Source organism: Phyllobates terribilis, unplaced genomic scaffold, assembly GCF_046119375.1.
Source record: "Phyllobates terribilis strain yellow unplaced genomic scaffold, ASM4611937v1 Scaffold_11__3_contigs__length_659146591, whole genome shotgun sequence".
NCBI classification, from domain to species: Eukaryota; Metazoa; Chordata; class Amphibia; order Anura; family Dendrobatidae; genus Phyllobates; species Phyllobates terribilis.
The window spans coordinates 116,209,530-116,235,934 of record NW_027362771.1 but is presented as its reverse complement, the minus strand read 5'-3'; the positions used below and the strand labels follow the sequence as shown (position 1 = coordinate 116,235,934).

Genomic DNA, 26,405 nt, shown 5'->3' with positions numbered 1-26,405 from the left:
CATATCGCAATGATTCTGAGATTGTTTTATTGTGACACATTGTACTTTGTAAGTGGTAAATTTAGCTTGATATCCGAAACTTGGCTAAAAAAATTAGCACTTTTTTTTAATGTAAATAGTCAGATCGCTCAAAGTTGACAGACACTTCCCATTTGTATCTTTTACAGCAGCAGCATTTTTCATCCTCCATATGTTATGCAATTTCTACCAAACAGGTCAGTGCCTTGTGAACTGGAAAAAAGAGAGGGGTCGCTCACTGGTCTATTCGGGTGCTCTGAAGAAAAAAGTAATCTCAATTGCAAAAAGAACTTCGGCACTCCATACATGAAAATATAAGAAATATTGTATCTGGACTAATGTCACTTTGAAAAATGAAGGTTTTTTGCGCATAATTTGGCCAATTTATGTGTGCCCATCAACCATGACAAGGTCACCTTCGTATGATGGGAAACTACGCTACACTACCACTGGATATGCCACTCTTGGGCTGTAAGCCTGTATGGACAATATGTCTCTGCTTGGGCTTTTAACCTACAATGTATGGGCTGGTAGAGCTAGTTAAAACCACCTGTGACTGAATGGGAGGGACACATGGTCAGAAAAAAGGCTGTCAAACTTCTAATAGTGTGAACACGTACCTGCTGCAATGCTCCAGGAGCGGGATCCCAAAAATGATTAATAGAAAAAAGAGAGGGGTCGCTCACTGGTCTATTCGGGTGCTCTGAAGAAAAAAGTAATCTCAATTGCAAAAAGAACTTCGGCACTCCATACATGAAAATATAAGAAATATTGTATCTGGACTAATGTCACTTTGAAAAAATGAAGGTTTTTTTGCGCATAATTTGGCCAATTTATGTGTGCCCATCAACCACGACAAGGTCACCTTCGTATGATGGGAAACTACGCTACACTACCACTGGATATGCCACTCTTGGGCTGTAAGCCTGTATGGACAATATGTCTCTGCTTGGGAACTGTCAACACCCTCCTATGCTCCTATGCTCCCTTCTGGTCATACATCAAATAGTACATGTGTATGTCACATAAGATACATATAATAGATTAATGACTAGTAGTGTTGAGCGAGCATGCTCGACACTGCTCGTTACTCGCCCGAGCATCACGCTACTCGGGATGTTCGGCGAGCACCGAGCATTTCCAGGTTACTCGGGCGGCAGCGCGGGTCTCCGCCCTGCACGTTTGGAGCTCTTTACAGAGCCAATGAACATGCAGGGATTGCCAGCCAGTCACTGTAATGCCGCAGCCATGTTGGTTGTGGGCATTACAGTGATTGGCCGGCCGCACAGCGACACCCCGAGTATTTAAAACCGGGTGCCGCCATGTTGGACACAGTCACTCCGGATCAGACGGTATAGGGAGAGTGCTGCTGAGTTAGGGAGAGATGTATAGTGCGAAATAGGTAGTGTAGACTCTGCTGATAACCCCAAAAAGGCCATTTGTACCACCTGCCATGCCAGCATCAGCAGGGGTGACAAAACTACCAGCCTGACCACCACCAGCATGATCAGGCACATGGCAGCAAAGCACCCTACTTTGTGGGGCAAACCCCAGGGTCCACGACCAGTGTCAGCGGGTGTCACCACTGCTTCTAACGCTGTGTAATAGAACCAGGTGTTGTGCGTGCAAGGCAATCCCCTGTCCATACTGCATGCAAAGATGCCCCCTCCTCTGTCTTCACTTGTTATGTCAGTTTCTCAAGAAACCGCATCAACGTCCATATCCCAGAGCTTTGAACGAAAGCGCAAATTCGCAGCCAACGCCCCACAGGCCACAGTCCTAAATTCGCACATTTCACGTCTGCGTGCGTTGGAAATGCTGTCTTTTAGGCTGGTGGAGACGGAATCCTTCCGCAACCTTATGCCGGTGGCCGTCCCTCGGTACTCGGTCCCCAGCCGACACTATTTTGCCCGGTGTGCCATCCCCGCACTACACAAGCACATGTCCCAAAACATCTGGCGTGCCCTCAACAACGCAGTTACTGGGAGAGTCCACGTGTCCGTTGTCAGGTGGAAAGTGCTTGTGGCCAGGGACGGTACATCTCCCTGACGGCACACTGGGTAAACCTAGTGGAAGCCGGGACCCAGTCGGATCTTGGGACGGAACACATCCTCCCCACACCGAGGATTGCGGGCCCTATGTCAGAGTTGCCCCCACAGTGTACAGCTCCAGCGCATCATCCTCCTCCTCCTCCTCATGTTCAGCCTCCATCTCAGATATCACCGCATCAGTTACAAGCTGGAAGCACTGCAGTACTGCCTCCGCCAAGCGGCAACAGGCTGTGCTGAAACTCATAAGCCTAGGTGAGAAACCTCACACTGCTTGTGAGTTGTGGACAGCTGTGAAAGAGCAGGCAGATCTGTGGCTGAGACCGCTGAACCTACATCCAGATATGGTCGTGTGTGACAATGGCCGTAACCTGGTGGCGGCTCTGAGGCGAGATCACACACGTACCATGCCTGGCTCATGTGCTTAACCTCGTGGTTCAACGGTTTCTTAAATCGTACCCCGAGTTGCCAGATCTGCTTGTCAAAGTACGCCGCCTGTCAGCTCATTTTCGGAATTCGGCTACAGCTTCCGCCGCCCTTGCTGTGTAGCAGCAACATTTGCATCTTCCTGCACACCGACTGGTGTGTCATGTCCCCACACATTGGAACTCTACCCTCCACATGTTGCAAAGGATTTGTGAGCAGGAGAGAGCAGTTGTGGAGTACCAGCTGCAACAAGGCGGTCAATATTCAGGTCAGACTCCACACATAAGACCTCAGGAGTGGACCTGGATGTCTGACATATGTACCATCTTGACAAACTTTGAGGAGTCCACCCAGATGGTGAGTGGCGATGACGCCATCATTAGCGTCAGCATCCTACTTGTCTGTCTTTTGCAACGCTCTCTGCAGAGAAAGAGGAGGCATTGCAGCCAGAGTATGATAAGATGGATCAAGAACCCGTAATGGGCAATTACACACAGCCCAGCCTCATCTCATCCCAACGTGCATTGGGGGACGAGGAGGAGGAGGAAGAACAGGAGCTGGTATCATGCGCTGTAGACGGTAGTACCTGTACAACTGTCATACAGACAGTTCAGCGTGGGTGGCCTGAGGACAGGGGGGGGGAGGAGGAGGAGGAGAGCATGGTCAGCCGTTATCTTGCCTTAACCGTGACCCTCATGTTGTCAAAATGTTGGGTGACAATCATTACTGGTTGGTGACACTTTTAGACCCCCGCTACAAGGAGAACTTTCATTCTCTTATTCCTGAGGTGGAGAGGTCTACAAAAATGGGGCAGTACCAGAAGGCCCTTGCTGCAGAACTGTTAAAAAAAAATTCCCATCTGAACACTCTAGCGGCAGAGGTCAGTTTGTTGACCGACCAAGGCGTACAGGCGAGAGAGACGCAACTCCAATCCAGCAGAGGCAGGGGAACACTGTCAACATTCTGGGACAGTTTTCTGAGACCCGCCCAGCTTACAGGCCTTGAGGCGCGGGGTACTCTCACAAGGAGTGGAAAGTTTCAAAAGATGGTGAGGGAGTACCTTGCCGACCATACCAGCGTCCTCCGTGATTCCTCTGTGCCTTTTTAATTATTGGGTAGCCAAGCTGGACACTTGGAATGAACTCGCTCTGTACGCCTTGGAGGTCCTGGCCTGCCCTGCCGCTAGCATGTTATCGGCAGGGCAGGCCAGGAGGTCCTAGCGTGTTATCGGAGCGTGTTTTTAGTGCCGCTGGGGGAATTATAACTGATAAGCGCACTCGCCTGTCAACTGACAATTCTGACAAGCTGACCCTTGTCAAAATGAACAAGGGCTGGATTGGGCCAGACTTCTCATCACCACCAAACGACAGCAGAGTAACATAAAGTCAAATCCACTGTGTTATTTCGGGAGGTGTATTCCCATGCACCGCTTCACACCTACACATGGGTACACACTTCCTCATTTCGGCTGTATTTTGCTCTTATCCTCAGCCTCCACCACCACTATACCACCAGGGTGACTGTGGTCCGTGTTGCCAGCATTGCAAGTTCCTCCGTCCTAATTTTTGGCAGCTTTTGCTTGGAAGGCATAGGCAAAGACTATGGGAGACAAACTCCCCAATAATGGGAATAATGTTTTTAATATGCTGTACTGCATGGCTCTTGTAAGGGGCATGAAAACCGTCCTGTTAAGCTACTGCGACCTCCACCACTTTTCCCAGGGGCATTAAAACCGTCTTGTTAAGCTAATGCGACCTTCACCACTCTTCCAAGGGGCATTAAAACCGTCTTGTTAAGCTACTGCGACCTCCACCACTTTTTCAAGGGGCATTGATATTGTCTTTTTATTCCACTGCGAACTCCACCATTCTTCCAATGGGCATTTCATTTCCTCCTAATTTTAGTCAGCTTTTGCTTTTCAATGCATAGGCGAACACTAAGGGAGACCCACTCCCCAATAATGGGTAGAAGGTTTTTAGTATGCTGTAATCCACATCTGTTTCAAGTGGCATTGCAGTTCCTCATAATTTTTGGAAAGCCATCCATTCACTGTTTAGGCCAACAGTGCACAGGAGACCCAGTTGCTATAAATGGAAAAAACGGTTTAGTTAAGGCCCTCTGACCTCCATGTCACTTCCAAGGGGCATTGGAGTGCCTCGAAACTTTTGGTAGGCTTTGCACTCACTGCATGCCCTATAACTGTGTTGCCGAACCTCTCCTTTTGGTACAGAAACATATCCTACTAGACATGTGTGGTTGAATGGTCCCTGTTCCTCCTGCTGTTTCTCCTTTGCCACCACCTCATCCATCATTCATCACCTGAAGCTTTGTTTTAACGGGAGTCATAGAACTGGGATAGTAGCAGGAAAACATCCAGCACTCCTCGGGGGAGGTAGGATATGCGCCAAAACGCTGGCCACCTCAGGCCTAGCCGCTACTACATAAATGTTCTTGCATTCCAAGAAAACAAAGCAGATGCTAACTTTCATCATCATCATGCTTCTCACCTTGGCACTCTCAACTCCCCTGATGGAGAAGCCAGGGGCCACCGGAGGAGTCTGGTTCTCTGGTGGGCTCATCCAATGCTGCCCTAAAGCAGGCCAGGCTAAGAAAAGTGTGTGGGAAGGTGACAGGAGAAATAGGGGCGGCTGGGGACTGTTTATGGACACCCGGCCGCGGGGCAGCTGGGGACAGAGTATGGACACCCGGCCGCCCCCTGGTGGCTGGGGACTGAGCGTGGACACCCGGGCGACTGGGGACTGAGTATGGGTGCGTCGCTGCCAAAGCAGCCATGAGGTAGTGGCCAGCTTCGGCCTCCTTCAAAGTAAAAGGCCCCATTTCAAGTGCAAGCTAGCCAGCAGTATGGTATTGCAGCCTGGGGGTGGGTGGGTGGCAGGCTGCATACTTGTGCTTGCATTGCAAGGAATGGGGGAGGTACAATTGAACACTGCCCTGGGACAAGGACTTGCACGGGGATAGTTGCAAGTCTGCATCTTCTGATGCGGCAAGGATCACTTCTGATGGGCACACTTTTAGGCAGTGACCTGGGTGTCAGATGCTTCCAGGGGTCTTCCCCATGCTGTTCCCATGTCTTTTCAGCACTGTATGCATGTGTCACACAGCACATGGCCAGATAAGATTGTAAAATGTTAAAATGACATTTCCCAGTGAATGCACTTGTCACAGTTGAAAGCAATACAAAAGTGCAAAAAACGCATAAAAAAAATGCTACTTGTGAACATAGCCCAAGGTGTGGAGGAGTGTTTTTATTTTTGGTTATTTATTTTACTTTATACACAAGTCTTTACCCTGGAAAGGAACTTCCTTAACATATTTCACAGGAAAACTGTTTCAGTTTCGTTTTTGAACGTTTTATTGTGAGCCCGTAAAAGTGGCTTAATACCTCTGACCACGTTGACAGCAGTGACCTGGGGGTCAGATGTTTCCTGGGGCGATCCCCATGCTGTCCCCATGTCTTTTGAGCACTGTCACTATCGTTTTGGGCACTTTTTAGGCTTTCTACAGACTGCCGGGGGAGCCGCCGCAAAAATGCTCAGGTCTCCCATAGACTAACATTGGGCTCGTTGCTCGGGTCGAGCACCCGAGTATCACGGCGAGCTCGGCCTGAGCTTCGAGCACCCGAGCATTTTAGTGCTTGCTCAACACTAATGACTAGCAAAAATTACAATACTCAGGTATCACTGGATTTATTGGAACAAAATTAAACATTAGGTACCTCACTATACCCACTTAAGAGGAAATATGTTCATGTTATGCCCTTGTGTGCCCCATATCGCCTCAAATTTATTCAGAGTTTTTCTATACACCCCTGTTTCCTCTCTAGTAGCTAAAGAAAATAAGCACATCAATTCTTTCAGCCCCAGGACAGTTGGATCAGTTCACTTGGAAGCTATAAGCTTTCTGGTCTGATACAATGTTTCAGGGAAATTCTCTTATTTTCATCCTGTTATCTCGTCTATGTGGCCCAAGACAAACACCAAAGGTTCCAGAATAATTAATTCAAAGACTTCTTGCAAATAGTGTAAGATTATTTCAGAATTGCCCCTATGGGACACAATTCCAAAACCTGTGCATAATAGCCGCCGTTACCACTTCTTATCTAGGACAACTAGCATCCTCCCTAAACCCAATTCTGTGCAGAAATTGATGGGTCCTATATACTCTGTAGCAAATAAATTTGTGAAAATCTGCAAGCTTCAATAGCTGATATTTTCCAGTATTGACTCCCACTGTTGCCCATCAATGGATCAAAGATCTACCTCCCACTTGTCTTTTAACTTTAAAGGGTGTTTTTTTTTGTTTGTTTGTTTTGTTTTTTTTTCCCCTTCTAATCATGTAAAAAAAAAAAATTTAGCTCTAATGATTCTCAGGCTCCTCTTGCATAATAGGGCCAGTCACATCTGTAAAATATAGCTGTGGCTGTCTGCATCCCTGACAGGTGTGGGATCTGCCTGCCATTACATGTACTTTTTAAACCTATAATACGGATTGCCTCTTCAGGTGTATGATGGGGACTTTAGTGCCACCTATCAAAAGCTAATGTAAGCCCTTCCTAAAAAATGGGGGTTGTTTTAGAACTTGCAAATGCAACTTATGTATAATGATGTAAATGCACATCTGCTGAGTTTTTAATGAGCCTGACATTTCTACATGGCTAAGAGCTTTGTTTAGGTCAAATATTTTGACCACCTTATGGAGAATGGGGTCCTGGTGTGCAACATGGGGATGTCTGAAGTAGGCAGTGCTTTCACACCATTCCAATCCTATACAGTTTTTCTCTGTTTACTTGTAAAGTTAGAGTATATTTCCTTTCACAGGATGTCTTCTAAACCGCAGGTCCTGGTCATCAATCATAAATGCATGCTGAGATTGTGTGGGTTTTTTAAGGTTTGAAGAAGGAAGTAATCCTAGTTTTCCAGATGCTTGGCTTTAAAAAGTAAAATAAATGGAATCTGTTACTCGGTTTTTGTCATCTAATCTGATAGCAGCATAGTGTAGTGACCGAGTCCTGCTGCCAGGTAATCAAGCATATTCATGAGCTTGCTATAAACCCGGCCCACCACTGATTGGCAGCTTTCTGTGTATAAGGCACGTGGGCAGAAAATCAACTGTGTTGGTGGGTTTATAAAGAGCTCAGCACCCAGAACTGGTAGATCTGCTGCAGACAAGGTGTGTATCTATTTACATCAATAATAATCTCTTTACATGGTACATAGCGGGTTTGTCCTAGGTTTGCAACTAGATAAATTAATTCAACTTTGGGGCTTGACTGCTGGGACACCTGCTTAAGGGGGTAAGGGAAGAAAAAAAGTATCTGTGGTTACTTCATATGTCCCCTCAAGACTAGTGAGAAAGTTGTTGGTCTTGATGAATCGGGGCCAAAGGGTTTAGATAATCTTGCTACTTTACAGGTCAGTCACATTAGCATTTCCAAAGTGCCAGACATCTCCAACTAATGCTATGTCTTCTGCTAACCAGACAAAAACGAGTGCCTGCTGCAGAAAAGGAGTTTAAATTTATTTATTTATTTTTTTATTCCCCATGGACCTTCAGCTCACTTGGAAGATCATTTTGTTAGAACTAGCATATTGCACTAAGGCTGGAATTATTTTTGTCAAAACATAGTCACTCCTAGGCTATTTAAAATGATGTGCTGCGTTCTTTCATGGATGGATTTATTGCGGATTTGGTAACTCAGATATATTTTAAGAATGAGGTGAAAGAATAAAGCTTATGTTTCAGTGATTTCTGAGGAAAGTCAAAACAAACCAGAAAGGTCACTATATAAGCTTCAGGGCTCGCACTCATCTGCGTTTAAAACACCACTCCGATGTTGACCCAGTAAAGTAGGATGAGTCATGCAAGTACAATGCGATACATTCATTTTTTTTTTTTTTTTTTTTTTTTTTTTTTTTTTTTTTCACACATGTTTGCAATGGTTTTTTATTTAAAAAAAAACAAACAAAAAAAAAAACTCGCCCATTGACTTGTATTGGTGAGTCTTGTCCTAGTTAAAGGGGTTAAATGGTCTTGGGAGATATCCAGCTAGCGCTGCTGCTTTCTGCATGTTTTTCAGCGATACCACATTTGCATCATAATTGCAGTATTTTTTTTGCTGATATTAAACAATAAAAACAATTTTTTTTTTTTTTTTGAAAAGAATTGTTTTTGCATTGCTATAGCTTCTTTTTCATTTCTTCGCTGATGGAGCTGTGTGGTGGCTTGTTCTCTTCAGGACAAGATGATGTTTTCAGCGATACCATTTTTATTTACATTCGTCTTTTTGATCACACTTTAAGCCACTTTTTGTTCGGCGGTATGATATAGTATTTTGACTTTAATTTTTTTTATGGTGTTCATTAAAGGGGTCTACTAGTGTGACCGTTTTTTATAGATCAGGTTGTTCTGCACTCAGCAATACCTTTTTCAATGCTTAGGAAGCCTTTGCAGGTGTTTTTTGTTAATAATTTTAATTTACTGAGATATTGACTTCTGTGTTTTCATTGGCTGTAAGCCATAATCATCAACGTTAACAGAAATAAACACTTGAAATAGATCACTGTTAGTAAAGACTCTATATAATGAGTTTCACTTTTTGTATTGAACTAAAATTAACTTTTTGATATTCTAATTTAGTGAGATGTGCTTGTTTTGTTTTTACATAAATATACCATATTTTTCAGATGCATTTTTTCCCCAAAAATTTGGGGGCAAAATGAGGGTGCATCTTATAATCCAAATGTAGCTTATCTGCAGTGGAGCTGGGTTGCTGCTGCAGAAAGATTCTGGTGGTGGCAGGAGTGAGGTGATGCTGCGGCTTCCAGGCGGGTAGGAGGGGGTGTTCAATGGTGCTGCGGATCCATTGGCCTTTTGTGAAAGCCCAGAGCCCCCACACTTTTCATACTTTTAAATGCGGGGGACTCCGGAAAACCAGTCGCATGAGGCAGCGCATGCGCAGATTGAGATCTCAGCTTCCGAGATCTCAATTGCACATGCGCTGCCTCCGGCAGCCTTTTTCCCGAAGTCTACCTCATGGAAAGTGCGGGGGCTCTGGGATTTCACAATGTCGCCAGAGCCGCAGCACCGCCGAACACCCCCCTCCTACCAGCCTGGAACCTGCAGCAGCGACCCTGCCACCTGGGACCTCGCTCTGCCGCTGCAATGCATGACACCTGTTAGCTTTACACTGGCAGATCGCCTGTTAGACCCTGCTTCTGGCTGGGTCTAACAGGCCACCGTAGCTGGCAGACCTGAAGGTCATCATGTGACGTCTGGCTGCCATGACAATCCTTGGCTCCCCTGTGAGCCTCCTCCCTCTTACAAACTTCTAAATGCCACGATCGCGATTGGTCGTGGCATCTAGAAGATCAGACAGGGTTAACATCACTGGGACCTGAGCCAATCTCGTCCTTATGATCTCACCGGTGAGAAGTAGCGTTCTGTACCAGAATCCCTGCTCTTGCAGGACTTTGGGGGTCCTGAGTTCTGCAAGACCTCCAACCGTAGACACGTCGGCGCTGCACAAAGCCCTGCAAGCGCAGATTTTTATTTACTTGGCTTTGGCTCCGTAATCTGCATGTTTTTGACTCCAGCCGTACTAGGACTAGGACTAGGACCTTATATATATGGAAAGCTCTTCAGTGTTTTGACTCCATGTTTCAGTGTTTTGAAATGTGTTTATTTATTATTATTTTTTTTTTTATATTAGAATCACTGCTAAAAACTAATAACGTGACCAAAGTTTAGTGAAACACAAACTTAATTGCATAAATTGCTAATATTTTTGACAAATGTATATGATTTAAATTTATTTTTAACTTTTACTCCTTTTCTTATAGTATCCAAGTGAATTAAGAAGATATGACTATGATCCTAACTTTGCAATTCGGGGTCTTCATTATGATGTCCATAAGGTTAGTATTTTAAATTCAGTAATGCTCATCTGCTCAAACTGTACATTAGGGGAAGATGAAAGTGGAAAGGTTCTTGACTACTGTTAGGCCACTTTCACATGGCAATTCTGAGTATATGTAAGCCAAATCTAGAAACATATGGAAAGATAGTATAATGGAGACATTTGCACATATTCTGCATAAATGATCCAACCCTCGTCTTGGCTTGCATGTAATTTAAAAATACTGACTTGAATCTCAGGTACCTCACCAAAGATGGTGCATCACGATGATGCCTCTGTGGTGTTACAAAAAACAGGGATTTGCTGGTTTGTGGCTTGATGATGACATCAGCAGTTATGTAGCAGACACTTAAGTCCTATGTTTACTTAGGTTTAAAGGGGTTTTCCCACAAAGTACGTTTTAATCAATAGATCTTGGAATAACTTCCACAATTGGATATTTTAAATAAAATGTTCCTGTGCTGAGATAATCTTATAAATGTGCTCCTGCTGTGTACTGTGTAATGACTGTGCCTGACTGTACAGGAACATGGTCTGATCATACCACAGCTCCTGGGCGGGGGACGCAAAAGAGTATACAGATATTATGATATTATGATATATGAGATCACAGCTGCTGCTTTTTGTGAGAAAAGACATTTCCCTGACTGTTTAAAAACAAGCAGCTAATGTGTTACGTCACAGAGAGAATCAGCTGTAATGTCTATATACTCTTTTGCTTCCTCCCCTGCCCAGGAGATGTGGTATGATCAGACCATGTTCCTGTACGGTCAGACACAGCCATTACACAGTACACAGCAGGGGAACATTGATAAGATTATCTTGGCCCAGGAAGATTATTTTTTACATACATTCAATTGTGGAATTTTTATTTTTATCACAAGATCCATTGATTTAAAATGTACTTTTAGGGGAAAACCCTTTTTTTTAAGGCCCCCATACACATTTAAGACTAACATGGGCCGACCCCTGCAGATATCGACAGGCTTAAGGCCCCGTCACACTAAGCGACGCTACAGCGATCCCGACAACTATACGACCTGGCAGGGATCGTTGCTGCGTCGCTATGTGGTCGCTGGTGAGATGTCAAACAGTCAGATCTTCCCAACAACGCCGCAACGAACCGTAACCATCTGCATAACGATGCACGCCTATGTGTTTCTGTGTCTGAGTCGTTAACAAGGTCGTTGGTAAGGTGTCAAACACACCGATACATGCTACCCAGCGGGGTCTCAACGATCAAAGAAATGTCCAGACCATTCCGACACGACCAGCGATCTCACAGCAGGGGCCTGGTCGCTGCCAAGTGTCAAACGTAACGAGATCTCTACTGAGGTCGCTGTTGCGTCACAAAACTTGTGACTCAGCAGCGATCTCGCTTAGTGTGACGGGGGCTTTAGACATTAGTCTAAGGGATGCAAAAGCCTTATGACTATCCCCAGACAGATGATGTCAGGGGAGATGAGACTGCTGAACCTTTGTTGCCAGACTCCTCCAACAGCGACTTGTCTCACTAAGCCCAGTTTTCTGGTTGAGAGCACAGGGACTCTGCAGAGCAAGTATTCCTGTATATTGAGGAGTCTAAAGACCTAGCATCCGGCCTAACCATTGTAGGATTCCCCCTAGTTACCCAAGTTATTTTTGCCTAGTTCTTTGATATACAGCATTTAAAGATGCATTGCTTGCAAAGATGTTATCTTCTATTATTTGCTGAAATTGTATGTGATGCATTGTAGGTGCATGAAAATACTTGCCAATTGCTGTCTTCCCAGGTTTCCAGCACTGCTTTGGTCCTCTTCTGGACCACATGACTTCAAATAGGACTATCCGGATCAGAGATTTGCGTGAACTGCAAGTCCCTTTCATAATGTAAATCCATGGAGCCACACTCTGAGGCTCCATAGGCCTACATTAGTAGAAGTGGCATGACCCTACACAGCAGTCCTTGTGTGAGCTGGCAAAGAAAAGGAGTGCTTACATGATCCAGAAGAGGACTAGAGAGGTGCTGTAAACTGGGGAAGACTGCAATTGATAAGTATTTCAATGCAACCACAGTACATTACAGACACATTTAGAAGTGGATTGGGGGTAACATTTTGCTGTAGGTCTTTTTTTTTTTTTTTTGCTACAATTTTTCTTCATAAAATGCAATGTCATGTGCTTAGGATGAGTATTAACTGTATTTCTATATATTTTCTTTACACTTTTTTTTTTTTTTTTTTTAAGGCGCTATTAATGAAGATTGATTCCTTTCATTACATCCAGCTAGGAACGGTGTATCGGTGAGTCAGGTGGGAAGGGTGGATAATTCGGATGCACTGAATGTAGAATCATTAGAGTGTGCACATGTTGAATGTTTTTTGCAGCAGGTTTTTGTGCAGCAAACATCAGTGTTGGCAGAAAAAAACTGTTTAAAAAACCCCAAAATGGAATAAAAAAAAAGTCAGCTTCTTGTACTTTGTTTTTCTGCAGTAAAAGATGAACAACCCCTTAGGGTATGTGCCCACGATCTGTATTGGCAGTGGTTTGGACACAGCTCACCTGCGCTGCTTACAAAACGCTGCGTTCTACATTAGAAGCACAGTGGATGGGATTTATACACTGTGTGCAGAATTATTAGGCAAATGAGTATTTTGATCACATGATACTTTTTATACATGTTGTCCTACTCCAAGCTGCATAGGCTTGAGAGCCAACTACCAATTAAGTAAATCTGGTGATGTGCATCTCTGTAATGAGGAGGAGTATTGACTAATGACATCAACACCCTATATAAGGTGTGCTTAATTATTAGGCAACTTCCTTTCCTTTGGCAAAATGGGTCAGAAGAGAGATTTGACGGGCTCTGAAAAGTCCAAAATTGTGAGATGTCTTGCAGAGGGATGCAGCAGTCTTGAAATTTGCAAACTTTTGAAGCATGATCACCGAACAATCAAGTGTTTCATGGCAAATAGCCAATAGGGTCGCAAGAAGTGTGTTGGCCAAAAAAGGTGCAAAATAACTGCCCATGAATTGAGGCAAATCAAGCGTGAAGCTACCAAGATGCCATTCGCCACCAGTTTTGTCATATTTCAGAGCTGCAATGTTACTGGAGTATCAAAAAGCACAAGGTGTGTGATACTCAGGGACATGGCCAAGGTAAGGAAGGCTGAAAAAGACCACCTTTGAACAAGAAACATAAGATAAAACGTCAAGAATGGGCCAAGAAATATCTTAAGACTCATTTTTCAAAGGTTTTATGGACTGATGAAATGAGTGACTCTTGATGGGCCAGATGGATGGGCCAGAGGCTGGATCAGTAAAGGGCAGAGAGCTCCACTCCGACGCCAGCAAGGTGGAGGTGGGGTATTGGTATGGTCTGGTATTATCAAAGATGAACTTGTGGGACCTTTTTGGGTTGAGGATGGAGTGAAGCTCAACTCCCAGACCTACTGCCAGTTTCTGGTACAGGAAGAAGTCGGTATCCTTCAAGAAAAACATGATTTTCATGCAGGACAATGCTCCATCACTTGCATCCAACAACCCAACAGCGTGGCTGGCCAGTAAAGGTCTAAAAGAAGAAAAAATAATGACATGGGCCCCCTTGTTCACCTGATCTGAACCCCATAGAGAACTTGTGGTCCATCATAAAATGTGAGATCTACAGGAAGGGAAAATGGTACACCTCTCAGAACAGTGTCTGGGAGGCTGTGGTGACTGCTGCACACAATGTTGATCGAAAACAGATCAAGCAACTGACAGAATCTATGGATGGAAGGTTGAGTGTCACCATAAAGAAAGGTGGCTATATCGATCACTAATATTTTTTGTATGTCAGAAATGTTTATTTCTAAATTTTGTGCACGGATATTGGTTTACCTGGTGAAAATAAACAAGTGAGATGGGATTATATTTGGCTTTATTAAGTTGACTAATAATTCTGCACAGTAATAGTTACCTGCACAAACCGATATCCTCCTAAGATAGCCAAATCTAAAAAAAAAAACCACTCCAACTTCCAAAAATATTAAGCTTGGATATTTATGAGTCTTTTGGGTTGATTGAGAACATAGTTGTTGATCAATAATAAAAATAATCCTCTAAAATACAACTTGCCTAATAATTCTGCACACAGTGTAGAAATATCATGCCCACTTTGCTTCTATTTGTCACTGCATAAACTCACTGACGTCACGGCTTTACAAGCTGCAGCATGTCAACTTTCACAATAGAATGTATATGATGCGGTAACTCCACATGGTTAAATGAACACATGCGGATTTACCTGCATGATTAGAACTTTTCACTCTGGACGCAGCGGAAATACGCTGTGTTCAAAGCGTTGCTGGTTCCTGATCGTGGGAATGTAGCCTTAGAAAGGTCTTTTCAGTTCTAACCCAAATATTGGTAGTCTTCAATGTGATCCTAGCCACTAGATGAAAAAATAGCTGGGAGACGCCTGATATTTAAGGCACCACCCCCTATTGGGAGGTGCCTTGGCAACCAACTTCAGTTGCCAGTATATATCCTGCTACCTAGTTGTAAGGTCCCCCGTCCATGTGCTCTCTGAATCTGATTATGTCTGTATCATTTATCTGACCCTTTCCGCCCTGTCTGCACCTGATCCTGCCCATCCTGCCTTAACCTTAATGATATCACCACTCGTCACTGGTTCTCATGCTACTGTCTGTTCCGGCAGCTGTAGTGAGCTGCAACGTTCCTGATGTCACCGCTCATCACAGACTCTGGGGATCATTGTGGGACATCGATCTGGATTACGGTGAACCTGCAGGGTTGTGTTTTGGGGAAATGGATGAAAGAGGGTGTCTAGGTTTTATTTTAAAATAAGGGATGTGTGTGTGTGTGTGTGTGTGTGTGTGTGTATTTTTTTATTGATTGGTATTTTTTTTTTTTTTTTTTTTTTTTACTTACAGGATTACTAACCCCAGGGCTTGATGGCAGCTGTAGTTTTTGACAGATTTAAAGCTGTCATCAAACCCATGTATTACCCCGATTGCCTCTGCACCAGGGCAATCGGCATGAGCCGGGTACAGTGCCAGAATTGTTGCATCTAATGTGATGTGCCAATTCTGGGGAAACTGCAGGCTTATTTTTTTGGCTGGGGACGGGCCATTAACCCCCTTAACGACCTTGGGTTTTTGCGTTTTTATTTTTTGCTCCCCTTCTTCCCAGAGCCATAGCCTTTTTATTTTTTGGTCAATATGGCCATGTGAGGGCTTATTGTTTGCAGGACAAGTTGTACTTTTAAACGCCATCACTGGTTTTACCATATTGTGTACTGGAAAACGGGGAAAAAAAATTCCAAGTGCGGTGAAATTGCAAAAAAAAAAAAAAAAAAATGCAATTCCACGATTGTGTGTGTATTGTGTTTTTTTTTTTTTTTTTTTTTTTTTTTTTTTTTTTACCACGTTCACTGAATGCTGAAACTGACCTGCCATTATTATTCTCCAGGTCATTACGAGTTCGTACACATCAAACATGTATAGGTTTTTTATTTCAGTGGTGAAAAAAAAATCCAAAGTTTGCTTTAAAAAAAAAAACAAAAAAAAAAAACACACAAAAAAATGCCATTTTCCGAGATCTAGGGATCTTTTCAATATCTAGGGCCGGGTGAGGGCTGACTTTTTTATTTATACTATTTTGGGGTAGATCCGATGTTTTGATCACCTGTTATTGCATTTTATTTCAATGTTGCGACAACCAAAAAAAAAACCGTAATTCTGGCGTTTTAGAATTTTTTTTCTCGTTATGCCGTTTACTGATCGGATTAACTCTTTTTTTTTTTTTTTTTTTTTTTTTCCCACTTTCTGCATGCTTCAATAGTCTCCATAGGAGACTAGAAGCTGCCGTTATCTGATCTTTTCTGTTACAGAGGCGATGAGCAGATTGCCTCTGTGTAGCAGAAATGCTCACTTGCTATGAGCGCCAACCACTGGGTGGCACTCATAGCAAGTGAGACATGACAACCACAGGGGTCTGCTGCAGACCCTGGGTTGTCATGCCCACGCTTCGGTGACCTGCGGTCACATGAACGGGGTCACCGATGGGCTGGGCTAATGCTGTGCTTCTGGTGTGGCGCTGTTAAATGCCACTTTCAGAGAGCTGAACCGGGGGTGTTGGCCTGGGGCGTACTAATACGCCCTAGGCCATTAAGGGGTTAACCATGGACTGCCCCAGCCTGATAATAGAAACCTGCAGCTGTCTGCTTTATCTGCACTGGTTTTAAAATATAGGGGGACCCCACATCAGGTCAAGATCCAGGTTTTTGTGGGCCCCTTTAATGCATACCATGATTCATGATGCACAGATACCGCGGAGAAATATATATATATATGCCGAAAATTTCACTTCTTACATTACATGAGCAATATCTGTAGTAAATTCTATATAGTCCTCCATACAGGATACTGGCCCCAATATAATGCCCCATGCCTCCATACATATAACATTTAAAAAAAAAAAAAAATAATAATAATAAAAAAAAAAAAAAATCAAATACTCAACTCTTCTCACCTGCTGCCGCTGCTCTGGACTCCTCAGCGATGCTGGCGTTTTTCCGCTCTGCGCTGTGACATCTCAGGAGAGAGCGCAGTGGAAAGACATCACCGCACCCTCTGACCTGAGACATCACGGTGCAGCAGCCGCGGAAGAGACCGGAGCTGCTATGGAGGCACAGGGAGAGGTAAGTATTGTGCTGGGGCCCTGAGCAAGCGGGGCAGGGGGTGGGGGTTGCGGGCTCTGGCACCACTCACGAGTCCCATAGCTCACCGGGGTCATAAAGGAGTCATAAGTTTCCATAAACTGTTTAATAAATTTGTGCTCTAGACAGGTCAGCGGATACATGGTGCACACAGTTGAAGCTCTGCATGTTTCTAATTTATTGCAATTTCCATAGAGTACACACAACTTGTAATATTATCTTCACTAAAATGCAGGACGGGAAATGTTCCTCCAATATGACAAAATATGTAAATGTGTATTTAAAACGTGTAGATTTTCATGACCCCTTAATACAGGTAAAGAGCTTCCTCGTCATTCCTCTTGTAATCGTGTCTGGGGTTTATTTATTTATTTTTTTGGGGTATAGTACGTCATGAGCGGGTGTCAGTTCTGGCATCATGACTTACTTGAGCTGTCACGGACAGCTGACCGGCACGGCTAGAGATGTGGGGACCCATTTCAACAGTCCCTGCTTTCTGCTTGTGATCGTTGGGAAGTGCTGAAACATCAGCACTTCCTTGCACTATGAGCTCTGGTAGATTTGCTTCGCTGACGGCTGAGCTCCTGCAGTAACAGCCGGGGCTGATGCCTGCACTGCCCCTGGCTGATTAACCCTCCAGATGCCACAAACACGAGCAATTGCCGATTTAAAAGGTTGTGAGAAGGGAGGTCCCTCTCACCCCTACAACAAAATAGTGGGGAGCTGATGGTTACTATGGCACTGGGAGATCAAACAATGATCTCCTGGTGTGCCAGGTACGGTGGCCTGTTGGATCCAGCTGTAGGTAGGTGTTCTACCTGTGTAATCTCACAGGTCTCCATGCATTGCAGTTCATCCGTATTGCAATGCATGAGACCAGTGATCAAGTAAGTATAAAGCAGGGTAGTGGGTATGCTAATTTTATAACTTTTAATAAATTTAAAAAGCCAGGAAGGCTCAAAGGATACAAAAAACAAGAGAGAAATACATAAACGACACAAGGGTAATTGTCACGTACACAAAAAAGGAAGGAGGAATGTACTCTACCTATATAACCTAATTAGTGTAATAGTGACACAATAATATATTCCCGATGTGTTTCGTTTATTAACTCCTCAGGGGAGGGAGGGGGGGGGGCAGCCGTAATAGCTGCAATTAAATGAAGGTTCCTAAAACAGATGAGTAACTAAATGTGCTGCAGTAAAGGACTAGTGGCGTTAAAATACATTGGCTTCTGGCACCACACAGATGTAAAGTGTCACTTCCAATGCCTGGAGTTGTAGATCACATACTGTGCGCCAATGCTGGACTGCGCAGGAAATAGTATCTATCGTATATTCCAGGCTGGACCGCACCAGGTGCAAAAAGAGCGGGGCGGGGAGATGCATCACATCCGGTCTGATGCGCTCCAAGCTGGAACGCATCAGCACATCATAGATATCTGAGCCGCATAGCAAAAAACAAAGAAGGACACATATTTAACACATTGCACTGCAAACTGGGACGGAAAGGAACATCCAGGCGCCGCATACAGGATCCCAGACAACCTAGAGCGAGGTATATACAGGGGATAGAGCTGTAGTGTCATAGGTGGGTATGTACATAGGAAGACACATAATTCATACCCGTGCATATAACAGTATCCAATGTGAGCAATAACACCTCTAGAGATAACCAAATGTGTTGACAAAGGTAATGGGTATCAAACAGTTGGGAACATCATAGCATACCCAATATATTTGAATTCAAATTTTTAATGATGCCTAAGAGGGCTGGGAAAGCAAACCAAAAATTTAAAATAAAGTTGCATTTCCCCAAAAAACAGACAAAGAATCCTACAACCTCAAGTACAAATACCAGAGGGAGGATAAATATTTTACATGGTAGTGCTGGCAAGGCTGAATGGACAGAGGTCGTTGACAAAAAAAAATGCAGTTCGGCAGGTGTGGGTCAGGAAAAGGAGAGGGGGCCCTGGTTTACCCTGGTACAGCTGTTCTTGGCAACCTACCTAACAGTAGAGATTGGCACCCTAGGGGGGAACTAAGTGACGCCCCCGCTCCACGAAGGCTCTCCCCAAATAACCCTACTATGCTCTAAAGTTAAAGGAAACAGCCAAAAGTTAGTTTCCTTGAGACCAAGTGGTGACTGGGTCTTCAAGTAAAAAATTCACTTGGTCTCACACTGTAGAATTTTTGTCCCAGTTACCACCCTGGGTAGGGACATCAACTTTATCAATTCCCATGAAGGCCAATAGGGAAACATCTCCCCCGTGTGCTATATCAATGTGCCGTGCCTTGCCTTGCTTGGGGGGAAGGTGTCTTTTTTTTTTTTTTTTTATATTAGCAATGTCCCTCAAATGTTCACCGATTCGTCTTCGAAGCTCACGAGTGGTCTTCCCTACATATTCTAATCCGCATCTGCATGTAGCCTTGTAGATGACCCCCTTTGTGCTACAATTAATGACAGAACAAATCACAAATTCTTTTGCCTGTTATGTAGCTACAGGACTTTTTCTCTGATGTCAAAACACGACAGGCGATGCACCCACTACATTTGTAACATCTTCTAATGTTGTAAGCCAGGTGGGGACAATTGAGCTGCCTCTGTTAAAGGTGATGAGGACAAGAGCCAATCAAATCACCGATGTCAGTATCCATCTGTAATACCTGCCAATGTTTTTGCAAGATGAAGCGAACCTGTTTTGAGATATTATCAAAGGTAGTGATATACCGGATAGACGTCTGTTCTGTCTCTTCTTTTGGTTTGGGGACCAATAATGATCTGTTACTGGATTTTTAATCATTATATGTCTTCTTAAGTAATCTTGGTACCCCCTATCGAGGAATCGCTGTCTAAGGTCCTTTGCCTGTTTTTCAAAGGACTCAGACGAAGAGCAGTTCCGATGGGCCTGCAAATACTGCCCCTTGGGGATACCATTTTTTAGGGGAGTGGGATGGTTACCGTCCCATTTTAACAACGCATTAGAAGACGTGTGTTTCTGTTAGTAGGTAACCTTCTGATGTTTTTTGGATAAGTATATCCAAAAATGCCAATTCTCTCATGACATTCATGTGTGAAAAATAATCCCAGAGTTATCATTAAGAAGAGCCACAAATTTAGAAAAACTATCCTGGTCACCTTTCCAGATGACCAGGATGTCCTCAATATATCTTGTCCACAGGACAATGTGATGGGCCTCCTCCATCTCAGTATTACCAAAGACTATTTCTTCCCACCAGTCCAAGAGCAAGTTGGCATACGCAGGCGCACCTGGGCTACCCATTGCTGTGCCCCTGAGCTGGTGGTAAAACTGTCCATTTAAACAGAAGTTCTTTTGAGACAAAATTCTAATAAGGATAAGAAACATGTTATGGCCCGTACATTGGTGACCTTGGCTCTGTAAGAAGAACAGTGTTGCCTCCAAGCCTTTAGAGTGGATGATGGACGAGTAGAGCGCCTCTACATCGGTACTGCATAAGATCATGTCTGATTCAAGAGTAATGCCCTCCAATTTTCTCAAGTCCAGAGTCTCTTGAATTTCAAAGATGTTACAAATGGCTGGAGTAAAGTATCCAAACATATGCCAACATTCTGACACAAACTCCCCACACCAGAGACTATTAGTCTCCCCTTTAGGGGTGACAGTCCCTTTATGGACCTTCGGGAGACCATAGAAGGTAGCCACAGTAGGGTGATGAGGAAACCTGAAATTCAACTTCTTTTTTTTTTTTTTTTTTTTGTCAATATAATTATTCCTCAACACGTCAGCCAAAATGTTTTTAAGCTGAACTAAAAAGCTGGTCATGGGGTTGGAAGGTACTTTTGTGTAGCTAGAGGGATCATTGAGAATGGACCTACAAAGATTCCACCTGCCTCTTCTACCATGAGTGTTTAATTGTTCAAGATCTTCAGTAACTAGCTCTACAAACACCTCACTGGTGGATAGGTCATTCTTTTCAATTTTAGCTTGGTAAATGAGCCCTCTCCTGTATTCACTGGGATAGTCAGATAAATTATATATGAATCTCACATCTGATAGAAGGAAGTCGGGGATTAAGACTAATAAAAAATTAAAGTGCCATAGGGGGACTAAGTAAAACAAAAACAATGAGAAAATGATTAAAAAAAACACACAAAGAACAAACATGTTACCAGTAAATGCACATATTTATGTAAAAACAAAAATAACCAAAGTACACACATGGTATCTCCACATCTGGATTGACCCTAAAAAGGCAAACTCTGGTTTTTCATCATACTGCTGGAAAAAAAGTGAAATAAAACGTAAATTTGTAGCTCTCAGAATACAGTGATGCAAAAAACATATTTTTTTTCTATAAAATGGCTTGTGTAGAAACGATAAAACATATAAAAAAATTATGAATGTGGTATCGCTGTAATCGTTCTGACCCGTAGAATAAAGCTGCCTTATCACTTACACTGCTTGAGGAACGGTGTAAATAAAATAAAATAAAAACAATTCTTCACGTTGCCCCACTGCGGGCGCAGGAGCACTTATGTTTTCAGCTCTGCCTGCAGTAGGGCAACACAGTGCGCAGGTGCGAGCTGCGATTTCCATGTGCAGATGCAAGATTTTGCCTGGCAATGTGGATTATGACACTGGTTTAAATTTGGGAAAATAACAAAAATAGGTTTTGCTTCATTTTTTGTGAAAAAAGCAGTACAGTAGTATATGAAACCCAATACCTGTGTTTGCTGCAGTTTTGCACTTGCTCATTGCTTTCTCTGGGTGAAAGAAGTGATATGCAGTTCTCCTGTTCAGTCAGGAAATAAAAATGTATGTGAGATTTCTGAAATCTCATAGCTTTTGCTGGTACTGTCAAATGCAGCTTTCAATTTGCATAAAAACGCAGCAAAAAAACGCACTGTGTGAACATAGCCAGTGTACTGAGTATTTTTAACCTACATGTGATTCATGAAACTTTATAACCTTTAGATTTGAAAACCCCAAAAATTAATTTTTTTTTTTTTTACCCCCCACTAAAATACTGCTTTAGCACCAAGCTTATAATTTCCATGAGGGGTAAGAAAATGGACCCCATAATTTGTGATGCAATTTCTCCCGAATGTGGCAGTACCTCATATGTGGTTGCACATTACTGTTTGAGTTCATGGGAAGGAGCGCTACTTGGCTTTTAGAACGTAGATTCAATTTGAATAGATTGTATACTCCATTAGCCAAGCCCCTGAGGTGTCAGACAACAGAAACCCCACCCCCTCCCCCAGTTGACCCCATATTGGAAACTTCACTGCGTAAGGGGGGTATAGTGAGTATTTTGAACCCATAGGTGCATCACAGAATTTTATAAGATTTTAGTGGTAAAAATGTAATTTTTGTATTTGCAGCAAATTTGTTAGTTACACAAGGGTTAATGGGTGTAACTGGACCCCATAACTATTTGCACAATTTCTCCCGTACACGCTGATGTCCTATTTGTCATCAGACTACTGTTAGTCCACACGTCAGAGCTGAGAAGAAAGGAGCGCTATTTGGCTTTTGTAGCACAGATTTTGCTAGAATAGTTTGTGGGCGACCTTTACGAAGCCTCTAAGATGCCAGATCAGCTGAAACGCCAAAAGTTACCCTATTGTAGAAATTGCACCTCTCAAAGAATTCCTCTACAGCTTCAGCAACTATTTGGTAACATTCATGTCGTGCTTTATTCTGGAGAATTGCAAATATGCCAGTTTAGTGCCCCTACATTGTAGAGCATACATTGTGCCCAGCTTGTGTATCTGGAGACATGCGCCCCGTAAATTGTGCGCGCTCCCCACCACAATAATGCCAAACATGGGGCTGCTTACTGTGGTTTGGGCACAGTGGGGCGCAGAAGGAGACGTGTCCCTTTTCCAGAGTCTTTGTTTTACCAGTAATGTGGGAACCCCCTATACTTCCAGTGACAGATGACGGACCTGAGTGGGGGCTGGATTTGTGCCTGATAAATTGGGGTTTTTATTGGTAACATTTTGGGGTACAAAATGCAATTCAAACGGAACCACCCACCATAATAAGTACAATGGAGACACTTTGGATTCTGTTTAGCGTGTGTTCCTGTGGCATCCATCTTTTTAGGCATACACAGAACTGTGGTTGTCCACACTTGTGTTCTAAAAAGACACCTACAATGAAGGGACGAAGACCAAACTGAGTCCAAAGGGAATCCATCTGCCTCATAAGTGAGTGGTTCCGTCTGAATCGCGGTTTTGTTGATTTACACAGAAACCCCGACCTAAGCGCTCAGCATAGAGCGCATCATAAACATGAGCCAAGCCTTATTCTGATATTTGGGGGGGCGCAATGAAAATAGACGGCAGTACAAGAATGGTTCTTATTTTTATTTTTGTGCAGTATAAGTGATGAGAGGACTTTATTCTTCGCTTCCGTGCGATAGCACTTATTCATTTATTACTAGCTGCCCGAGTTCCGAAACAAATAAGTTTTGGAAGCTAGAAAAGTGTGCTCTACATCATAAAAACTAACTCACATTACCCATGTCTATTCACTTTCAGCCTTTTTACACGATAAACAACAGTCATAATTAATAAATTAGGAAATGGCATTACGAAAAACAACAAAATTTAGAAGATTACAGAGACGTTCGCTAATTCAAAAAGTGAATTTCCCAGGGCAAATCGCGTGGAAATTTCTGTATGCCTTACCACGTTCAGCTGATCCTGTTAAAGTCTCTGCCTTAAGAACATTTCTATTCAATGATGTTACAACTAATCGTGTACCATTGCAGAGTCCTCGTTTTGTATTAAAATTTCTCAACAGCATAATAATGCTGCCCACCTTAAGTCTAAGGCAATGACTTGGCATGCCTGATGGGGTTAAGCTATTTAAAAATTCAATAGGAAAATGTTCCCTTTCATCGTCGTCATCGCTCCAATGTCAGCTGATGTTTTTCTTGGACTCTCCTCAACCTTAAGCTCTTTATGTAGTGAGATAATATATATATATATATATATATGTGCCGTTCACCGTACGATTACAGCGATGACAGATTTAGATCACTTTCGTGCTTTGCTGGTTTTACACACTGAAAAAAAAAAATATATATATATATATATATATATATATATAATTTGATGCCGGTATTTAAGGGGTTAATCCGCCCTGGTCTGCTTCAAAACTGTCTGGGGCCAATACTGCAGTGTCAGCTGTCACCCGTGGGAATTTCTGCCGCGGGGCGGCGTTGTTCCCTCACTCCTGCTGCCGTCTTTATGCCCAACGGCGGTCGTTAAGGGGTTAAATCTTGGAAACTGTCTTCAGTCCATCTAGCGGCCTAACATATTGAGCCAGAGAAAGCCAACAACTCTATGGGAGCTGACCCTAATAGCTACATATAAGGGAAAAATTCTTTCCCAACTCCAAATATGGCAATCAGACTAGTTCCCTGGATCACAGAATCTAGTGCCCATAACCTGTAATATTTATATTTGCCAAAAAAGGCATCCAGTCCCTTCTTGAATAATGGTAGTGAATCAACCATTGCAACATGTGGCAGAGTTCCATAGTCTCTCTGCTCTTACAGTAAATCTACATCTGTGATTAAACCTTCTTTCCATTAGACGTAGAGGATGTCCTCTTGTTTCTGTCGCAGGCCTAGGTATAAAAAGATAGTTAGAAAGATCTCGGTACTGTCCCCTCATATACAGTTGTGCTCAAAAGTTTACATACCCCAGCAGAATTTTTCCTTTCTTGGCCTTGTTTCTGAGAATATGAATGATAACGAAAAAACTTTTTTCCACTCATGGTTATTGGTTGGGTGAAGCCATTTATTGTCAAACTACTGTGTTTTCTCTTTTTAAATCTTAATGACAACCAAAAGCATCCAAATGACCCTGATCAAAAGTTCATAGGCCAAAATCACCAGGCTGATAACATGCACAGAATTTGACACAAATGGGTTTGAATGGCCACTAAAGGTAGCATCCTCACTTGTAACCTGTTAGCTTTTATGCACACACACTGATTACAAGCAGTGAGTTTCTGGGATCCAGACAGACTTTTGCATCTTTCATCCAGCCACTGACGTTTCTGGATTGTGAGTCATGGGGAAAGCAAAAGAATTGTCAACAGATCTACGGGAAAAGGTAGTTTAACTGTATAACACAGGAAAGGGATACAAAAAAGATATCGAAGGAATTGATAATGCCAGTCAGCAGCATTCAAACTGTGATTAACAAATGCAAAATCAGGGGCTCTGTGAAAACGAAATCACGGTCAGGAAGACAAACAAACATTTCGGCCCCAACTGGCAGGAAAATTTTTCAGGATGCAAAGAAAAACCCACAAATAACATCAGCTGAAATTCAGGACTCTCTGAAAACTAGCGGTGTGGCTGTTTCAAGATGCACATGAAGAAAAATAGGCTGCGTGGTCGAGTCGCCAGAAGAAAGCCATTACTGAGCAAATGCCACAAAGTATCTCGCCTACAATACCGCCAAACAGCACAGACAAGCCTCAAAACTTCTGGCACAAGGTAATTTGGAGGAGTGAGACCAAAATTTAACTTTTTGGCCACAACCATAAACGTTACATTTGGAGAGAGGTCAACAAGGCCTATGATGACAGGAACACCATTCCTACAGTAAAGCACGGAGGTGGATCGCTGATGTTTTGGGGATGTGTGAGCTACAAATGCACAGGAAACTTGGTGAAAGTTGAAGGAAAGATGAATGGAGCACGTTATCGGCAAATATTGGAGGAAGCTGCGCTTGGGACGTACTTGGATGTTCCAACATGAGAATGATCCAAAACACAAGGCCAAGCCGACCTGTCATTGGCTACAGCAGAACAAAGTGAAGGTTCTGGAGTGGCCATCTGTCTCCTGACCTCAATATCATTGAGCCACTCTGGGGAGATCTCAAGCGCGCAGTTCATGCTAGACAGCCCAGGAGCTTACAGGAACTGGAGGCTTTTTGCCAAGAAGAATGGGCAGCTTTACCTTCTGAGAAAATAAAGAACATCCACAACTACCACAAAAGACTTCAAGCTGTCATTGATGTTAGAGGGGGTAATACATGGTATTAAGAACTGGGGTATGTGAACTTTTCATCAGGGTCATTTGGATGTTTTTGGTTGTCATTAAGATTTAAAAAGAGAAAACACAGTAGTTTGACAATAAATGGCTTCACCCAACCAATAACCATGAGTGGAGAAAATGTGTTTTGTTAGCATTCAAATTCTCTGAAACAAGGCCAAGAAAGGAAAAATTCTGCTGGGGTATGTAAACTTTTGAGCACAACTGTA

At 43.2% G+C, this 26,405-nt stretch overlaps 1 protein-coding gene across 2 annotated transcripts in view; it reads left to right on the top strand.

Annotated features, from left to right (window-relative positions):
* The window catches only part of NT5DC3 (5'-nucleotidase domain containing 3), a 107,355-nt gene that overhangs the window by 3,817 nt on the left and 77,133 nt on the right, over positions 1 to 26,405 (top strand). The window contains exons 3-5 of one of the 2 annotated variants that reach the window (XM_073651532.1): positions 168 to 215; positions 10,352 to 10,426; positions 12,655 to 12,710. In XM_073651532.1, the coding sequence (XP_073507633.1) occupies positions 168 to 215; positions 10,352 to 10,426; positions 12,655 to 12,710 (179 nt within the window). The remainder of the gene's footprint in view (positions 1 to 167; positions 216 to 10,351; positions 10,427 to 12,654; positions 12,711 to 26,405) is intronic. The other variant, XM_073651533.1, reaches the window with a different exon arrangement.